This window comes from Bison bison, unplaced genomic scaffold (assembly GCF_000754665.1).
Source record: "Bison bison bison isolate TAMUID 2011002044 unplaced genomic scaffold, Bison_UMD1.0 scf7180017864133, whole genome shotgun sequence".
Lineage (NCBI taxonomy): Eukaryota > Metazoa > Chordata > Mammalia > Artiodactyla > Bovidae > Bison > Bison bison.
The window spans coordinates 81784-90720 of NW_011494705.1; the positions used below are offsets into that span (position 1 = coordinate 81784).

Here is an 8937-nt window from a genome sequence, read left to right on the forward strand (position 1 = left end):
CTAAAATCCAAAACACTGACAGTATCAACTACTGGTAAGGATATGGAACAGTAGGAATTTTAATTTATTACTGGTGGGATTGTAAAATGATACAGCCATTTTGGAAGATCCTTTGGCAGTTTCCTACAAAGCTGAGATAGTCTGGCCATACAGTCCAGCAGTCACACTCCTAAGTATTTATTCAGATGAGTTGAAGACTTACGTTCTCACACACACGCACAACCCTGTGCACAAACATTTATAGCAGCTTTGTTCATTATTGCCAGAAGTTGGAAGCTAGAAATATGTCCTTAAGTAGGTGCATGGTTAAAAAAAACTTTTGCTATATCCACACAAGAGAATATTATTATTATTCTTATATTATCTCTTATATACACAAGGGAATATTATTCAGTGATAAAAAGGAAATGAGCTATTAAGCCATGCAGAGATATGGAGGAACCTTAAATGCAACCTTACTAAATGAAAAGAGCTGGTCTGAAAAGGCTGTTTACTATGTGATTTCAAATACATGACGTTCTAGAAAAGGCATGGAGAAGGCAATGGCACCCCACTCCAGTACTCTTGCCTGGAAAATCCCATGGACGGAGGAGTCTGGTAGACTGCAGTCCATGGGGTCGCTAGGAGTCAGACACAACTGTATAACTTTCAAGTAGACAACCTGAGCGACTTCACTTTTACTTTTCACTTTCATGCATTGGAGAAGGAAATGGCAAGCCATTCCAGTGTTCTTGCCTGGAGAATCCCAGGGTCGGGGGAGCCTGGTGGGCTGCCGTCTCTGGGGTCGCACAGAGTCAGACATGACTGAAGCGACTTAGCAGCAGTAGCAGGAGAAAAGGCAAAACTATGGAGACAGAAAAAATATCAATGGTTGCCAGTCTTTGTGAGGTTAGGGAGTAGGGATAAACAGGTAGAGCACAGGGGATTTTTATGGCAGTGAAACTTTGTATGATGCTACAGTAGTGGACATGACTGAACAATTAACACACACAGTAGTGGATACATAACATTATGCATGTGATGGAACCATAGAACTGAACAGCACAGAGGATGACAGTGAAAACTGTGGACCTCAGTTAATAATAATGTATCAACATGGGTTCATCAGTTTTAACAAATTTCTATTAATAATGGTTTAAAAATAGCTGCATGAGGAAATTACACTGAAAATCAAGAGAAGTAACAACCAATGTAAGCAAACCCCCCACAGGGGATCCAAGTAATGGAGTTATCAGACATAGACTTTAAAAGTACCATGTTAAAAAAAAGTAAATAAAAGTACCATGTTGTGTATGCTCCAGAATAAGTGCTTGAGAATTGCACCAGAAAACTAGAAGACATTTCTTTAAATGGCGAGTTGAGAACTAAAAAACACTGAATTAACTGAATTACGAACTCTGTGGGTAGATTTAGCAGAAATCAATGAAGAGAAAGTATACAATAGAGAAAATTTAACTTGCCAAGGCTGATCAATCTGAAAAGATGGTGATAAAATTGATTCTCCCCAGACTCCTCACAGGTAGATAAGTAAATAAACAGAATGGACAATATAATGGGCCCTGGTAGCTCAGACAGTAAAGAATCTGCCTGCAATGCAGGAGACCCGGGTTCAATCCCGATGAAAGGGGGATATCACTATACGTCTTACAGATATTAAAACAATATTATAAAAATAACTATGTTAATAATGCAATTTAGGTGAACAAATTCCTTGAACATCTCAATAAAACTAATACAAAAATTAGGAAATCTAAATAGTCCTGTATCTATAAGGGAAATGGAATCCTTAATTTAAAACCTTCCATAGAGAAAATTTGATACTTGTATAATAAAATTATTACCACAGTAAATCTAGTTAATAGTTAACATCCATCACCATACATAGCTACAGAATTGTTTTTCTTGTGATGAGAACTTTTAAGATAAATCTCTTAGCAACTTTCAAATATGCAGTACAGTGTTATCAACTGTAACCAGCATGCTGTACATTACATCCATGGGACTTATTTCTTTTTTAACTGAAAGTTTGTACCTTTTGATCTGCTTCACCCACTTCACCCATCCCTCACCCCCTGCTTTTGGCAGCTGCCCATCTGTTCTCTATATCTTTGAGCTTATTTTATTTTAAAGATTACACATATAAGTGAGATTACATGGTAGTTTTTCTTTCTCAGTCTAGTTTATTATACTTAGCAAAATGTCCTCAAGATCCATCCATGTTGTTGCAAATGGCAAGATTTTTCTTTATTATGGCTGAACCATATTCTAATGTATGTGTATCACATTTTCCTTATCCATTGACGGACACTTGCTTCCATGTCTTGGCTATTGTAAATAAGGCTTCAGTGAACGTGGGGTGCATATGCCTTTTCAAGTTAGTATTTTTGTTTTTCTTAGATAAATATCCAGAAGTGGAATTACTGGTAGTTCTATTTTTAATTTTTTGAGGACTCTCCATACTATTTTCCATGTGTGCATGCTTAGTTGCTAAGTTGTGTCAGACTCTTTGCAACCCCATGCACTAGACAGCCCAGGCTCCTCTGTCCATGGAATTTTCCAGGCAAGAATACTGGAACGGTTTGCCATTTCTTACTCCAGGAATCTTTCAACCCAGGGATCAAACTCATGTCTCCGGTGCCTGCTGCATTGGCAAACAGATTCTTACCACTGAGCCACCTGGGAAGCGCCCACTGTTGTCCGTAGTGGCTGCATTAATTTGCATAGTGGCTGCACAATCCTACCAACAGTGCAAGAGGGTTCCCTTTTTTCCACATTCTCACCAACAGTTGTTTCTTGTCTGAGAATATTCATTCTAACAGTTGTGATATCTCATTGTGGTTTTTACTTGCATTTCTGTGATGTTCAGTTCTTTCTTTACATAGACAACAAACAGAAAATAAAATATTTAAATCCATTTACCTTAGCATAAGAAATACAAAATACTTAGGAATAAATCTAATGAAAGATATGCAAGTCTACACTGAAAACTACAAATATTGCTAAGAAAAACTAAAGATCTAGCTAAAGGGAAACTATACCATATTTGATTTGAAAGACTCAATATTATTAAGATGTCAGTTCTTGCCAAACTGACCTACCAATTGAATACAATTCTAATCAAAATTTCTGTAGTTTTCCTTGTGGAAACTGGAAAGTAGATTCTAAAATTCATATTAAAGGACAAAGGACCAGAACAACCAAGGCAATCTTGAAGAACAAAAAAGCTGGAGGACTTAAAGGATGTGGGGTCAATTGGTTATCCTTAACCCAACCTAATTAGATAAAAATGAACCTTAGACCCAAATGTGAGGGTAAAAAAATAAAACTGCTAGAAAGAAGCTTGAGGAGAAAATCTTAAGATCTTGGGATAAGTAAAGATTTCTGAAACAGGACATTAAAAAAAGAACTAATCCTAAGAGATATAATTGATAAAGACATTAAAGTGTCACTTTTTTTTTAATAAAATGACACTCTTAAGAGAAAAAATATTACCACACACTGGGAGGTCAATCTGCCACACATATATCTGACAAAGTATTCATATTCTGAATATGTAAAGAATTCCGACAAATAGATTACTCAAAATATTTTCTTAAACAGGGAAAAGACTAGGACAAACATTTCATTAAAAAGGATATCCAGATGGCCAGTATGCATAAAAAGATACTCACCCTCATTAGACAACAGGAAAATGCAAATTAAAAGTACAGTGACATATTATTCTATTCCACTAGAGTAGTGAAAATTATAAAAGACTGACCATACCAAGTGTTGGTAAGGATGCAGAGCAGTTAGAACTCTCATATATTGCTGGTGGGCATGTGATTAATGGGCTTTCCTGATGGCTCAGACGGTAAAGAATCCGCCTGCAATGCAGGAGACCTGGGTTCAATCCCTGGGTCAGGAAGATCCCCTGGAGAACGGCATGGCAACCCACTCCAGTATTCTTGTCTGGAAAATCCCATGGATAGCGGAGCCTGGTGGGCTGTAGTCCATGGGGTCACACAGTCAGACACGGCTAAGCATGCACACAAGATGTGACTAATAATTTGTTAGAACCACTTTAGAAAACGCTAGTTTTACTAAAGTTAAAACATATGTATTGTGTATGACTCATTCCTGAATATGTACTCAAAGAGAAATGAGGACATATATCTACCAAAAGCATATTCAGCAGTGTTCATAAAAACTTTATTCATAGTAGCTTCAAACTAGAAACAATTCAAATTGTTATCAAGAGGAGAATGGATAAAATATGAGGTATTGGTAAAATGGATAATGGTATAACAATAGAGAACTGTGATATGCAATAAACAATCATAGAGATGAAATGTTGAACAACAAAAAATCGAGAGATGGAAGTATATACACTGTATGATTTCTTTGTGTGTGGGTGAATAAATAGAGTCCCGAATCACCTGTCAATACATTAATATATACTTGTGCTAATAAAGGACAAAAAAGTGGTTTTAGTGCCACGGTAGGCAATGAGTGAACTCTGCCTGTAAGCAATACCATGAATAAATCTCCCAGTATTGAGTAAAAGGAAAAAGCCATCTGTAAAAGAATGTGTGCTATGATTCTGTTTGCATGAAGTTCAAAAACAGGCAAAACTAAACTGCATCTTTAGAAGTAGATTAGTTGGTTATGTTTTCAGAGGACAGGGAGGGTAGAGATTGAAAGGAGGGAGGGGTAGGGGCCCTTTTGGTATGGCAGTGCTCTTGACCTGTGTGAGGTGACACCAGTGTTTTCTTTGTGGTTTTACATTCTGCTGTACATTTATATTCTACTCATTCTTCAGTAAGCCTGTTAGTAAAGAGTTAGAAACCAAAAACCAAAAAGGTCTATAGCTACTAAATGAGTGTCAACATTTATAGGTATTTTTCTGCTTTTTTTTAAAGGCAAACTTTTTATAAAATTAAAAAGGTATTACCTTTTTTCATTTACTTGTTTTGCATTATACATAGATCTTTCCATATTATTAGAAAATTTTCCCTTTAGAAAGGCATGCTTTCAAACTGAGATGCATCCATAATCAGTCTTAGCTGTCTCATCCTTTAATTTACTACTTTGGTAGTGATTTATCAATTGCAAACTTGCTTTTCATTTTAAATTTATACTTATTTTAAACTCACGATATCTTCTGGGAGAATGAAGAGCTTATATTATCAGGTGACAAGCAAACTCATTAGTAAAATTTGACTTCTTCCCTTCTTAGAAGTTTTATTTGCACAATTTCCTTATTGATGCTAATTTTCTGGTTTGGCATTTATAATAGTTCTGTTTGTTACTTTCAGGATATGAGCTAGATCTGTGCATTATTATCTTTGTGATTTTCAATAAGCATTGTATCCAGTGATCTTTGCTCTGATTATTCACTGAAAATACTTATCTCTAAGTAAAATTTTTTTGGTGAGTAAAATATTCACTATATAGCTTTGTTCAAATAGGAGAGTATGTATTAGCATACTTGTTCATATTAATTGTTTCTCTTTTTGTTTTTTTTTAGAGAAAATCTCTTCATGAAAACAAATTAAAGAGACTGCAGGAAAAGGTAGAAATCTTAGAGGCAAAGAGAGAAGAATTGGAAACAGAAAATCAGGTGTTAAATAGGTAATATGTTTGTATGTATATATGCCCCATGTGATATTTTGACGTTATAGAACGTTGTTTCTGAGTATAATGTACTTGGGTTGCTTTTAAAATATAAATTTAAAACAATCGTAAAACTTCATTAGACTCCTAATTCATTATCTTTGCTATTCTTTTTCTGATTCAATGTTTCTTCAAACCAAAACATCTTTAACATATGCATTTCTGTTTTGTATGGTTGGGACTGATGGAAAGGTCAGTCCCTGGCTTTGGTAGCCAGGAGTGGTGTAAATCCTTGCTGCTGAGACAAGACAGTTTAGTTATTACAAGTTCGAAATTGTGGCCACAACTTTGAATCAAGGCTCAGTTTTTTAATGTTTTGGTGTGGAAAATATTATTGGGCAGTAGTTTCTGGTTTTTATTTATATCTAAGCACAACTAATAATCTGCATCATTAGCATTTTTGAGCAGAGATTTGCCATTTTAATTTAGTAGTAGTGGCACTGTATGACCCATGTGATTTACGTTGATAAAATCTTTTCAAATTCAGCTAATTAGTGGTAGTCTTCAGCATTTAGACAGTATCAGACTTTTCTGTAATGGAAGCTGCCTGTATGTCAAGCAGTGATGCTTTACAGTGTGCACTGGTCTTCTTGGGTATAATTAATACTAAAATATGAACAGTTGTGTGTGGTGTTATTTTTTTTAGAACATCCAAGAGGTTTCCAGACTGTGGAATAAATGCCAGTTTTACAAATACTCTCTGTTCCAAAGTGAGAAGCCACCACATTCATTCTAAAACCAAATTCAACTTATTATTTCAAAATTAATGGTTGTGGAGGAGGTGTTACCAATTCAAGAGTGGGCAGCTATGGCACAGATCACCTAGAACTTTAAATGGTTTTGAAACTATATTTGATTACTTGTGATTATTAGGAAATTAATGTCCAAAAAGGTGGTGAACTCTGAAGGCCTGCAAAGTTTTTTTTAATCCATGTCATTTTCCCTTAAGTTGGGTAGTTTTATCTTTTTCATTAGGTACATTAAAAAATAGGACAAAATGAATTAGCTACGTTTGACCATATTTTACCTACCAAATTCATAATATTCAACCTGGTATTTCCTCTATTTCTGTTTGATTCTTGAAGTAAAATAAGGCACCTTTTTTTTTTTTGGAGGAGTCCTTTTAGTTTCAAGATTCATGGGTTGGGGGAGTAGAATTAAAAATATCAAAATGTTTTTTATCTCTGACTAATTGTCAAATAAAACTTGTAAGTCGACAGCCTACAGGGCCAACAATAACACAAATAATTAAGATGTCATGTCATGTTTCTGTTTATCTGTCTAGGTAAACCACATTTTATGTATTATATATTGGTAAATCTTAAAAATCCTTCCCTCCCAATTAAAATTATGTTCTGTGACTCATACTGTTCTTCAACAGAATATAACTGTATTAAGCAACAGAAATGCTTTTCCTTTTTAAGACAAAATGTTCCATTTGAAGAGTATACAAGGCTTCAAAAAAGACTAAAGGATATACAGAGAAGACATAATGAATTTCGAAGTTTAATTTTGGTTCCTAATATACCTCCATCAGCATCCATCAATCCTGTTAGTCTTCAGTCATCAACTGTGATTCCAGGCATGGAACTGTCCTTCCCTCCTCACATGCAGGTATGTATGGGCATTTATTTTAGGAGAAAACAGTTAGATAGATACTTCTGTAAATTTTACCTGTTTAAATATTTAAAAACCTAAATCTTTACCAGAAAAATTGCTGAGAGGCATAGTGGATTTGAATCTATTCTTCAGTGATGGTGCTAGGAGTAAAGTCTCCTGCTGGGCACCTGAAAGGAAGAGACCGATAAAGTCTTTGAGTAAACTGTTGAGTCTGTAGGTCACTCATATAATTCTGATTATTACCAACATTTATGCAAAGTTACTGTACTATGTGCTTTCCATACATTTTATTTAATCCTAATGAAAATGCTTTGAGGGAAGGTATTAGTATTCCCAGTTTGCACATGAGGAAGCTGAGTCAGAGAGGTGAAGTGACTTGCTCAAGGTCATAACTGAGAGCTGAGTTTCATACCTAAATCTTTCTGTTTCCAAAACTTGAGTTAGTTTTACTTTATCAAATCCCTGAGATGTTGAGGGAACCAAATTGATCAGATGATTTTCAGAAGATGAACTGTTAATAAGCAATGACATTTTGTAATGTTGTAAGCAAGGAAGATTTTTAATGTTGTACGTCACTGAACTGTACTTCTGACGAAGTGCTTTGCTTATATAATAAACTTCTGTTAAACTCGTCTTGTTAGAAAGTTGCCACATAAGTACACCTGGGACTTGCAGTACTGTTATCTAATTTATTCTGCGGTGAACTTTAAACCTAGAGAAGAACAGACTTTGGGTATTGGCTAAAGGCTATACAGCCTGAGGCAGGAGAAAAGGGAGGACTAGTTGGTAGTCTAGACCATGCTGGGGTTCTTAGACTGCTAAAATGGTCATTCTTTTCTTGCCAGATGTTGCAGACCTGAATAAAAGAGACACTGAGGCCACTGCCTAACAGTTATTTTTCCACCAGTTTTTCTAACAGCCTTTCTTGCAATGCTTTTTCTGTTTTTCCTTTTTCTGTGCTTTTAAGGAGGAACAGCATCAAAGGGAACTCTCTCTACTTCGCAAAAGACTAGAAGAACTTGAAACAACACAAAGGAAACAACTAGAGGAACTTGGATCTCCTGGGGAATGATTTGCTTGGAGAAAAGGCAGATCAAAAGGGATGAAATCAGTGACTCAGTAAAGCTTGAAGCTTTAATGTATGTGGCATTTAGATACTTTATTACTGTTTGCCAAATCACTTGACTGTGCCTCAAGTAAAGGTACTGTCTCCATGCTGTGTTGCATGAATGTCAGGATTTTAAGGTTGTAGTAATGATAAGTGAAGCCCTAAGACAGCTTCAGAGATATTTAGAATATTATTGACAACCCTTTGAGAATGTAAAATAAATGAACAAAGAAGAAGGAACTAAATAGGGAATCAAGTTTTTCAATTATTAATTTTGCTTTGTTGAGTTTTTTTAAGGGGGGGGGTGTGGCATTTTGCCTAAGTAGAACTATGTTGAATTCCCTCCTCTTCTTCTTTGAGGTGCTTACCAATCACATGGTCAGAAATGTTTTCTGGTTTACTATATGTGAAAGTTATTTAAAGTCAGCATAAAACTTAAGATATCTATATATATTACTCAGTTCAGTTCAGTCGCTCAGTCATGTCCGACTCTTTGCGACCCCATGAATCGCAGCACGCCAGGCCTCCCTGTCCATCACCAACTCCCGGAGTTC

At 35.6% G+C, this 8937-nt stretch overlaps 1 protein-coding gene across 1 annotated transcript in view; it reads left to right on the forward strand.

Annotated features, from left to right (window-relative positions):
* Positions 1-8892, forward strand: part of CEP83 (centrosomal protein 83kDa) — an 80932-nt gene extending 72040 nt beyond the window's left edge. The window contains exons 13-15 of the mRNA XM_010839695.1: positions 5510-5613; positions 7080-7269; positions 8243-8892. Of these exons, the coding sequence (XP_010837997.1) occupies positions 5510-5613; positions 7080-7269; positions 8243-8347 (399 nt within the window). The 3' untranslated portion in view covers positions 8348-8892. The remainder of the gene's footprint in view (positions 1-5509; positions 5614-7079; positions 7270-8242) is intronic.
* Positions 8893-8937: the final 45 nt, after the last annotated feature.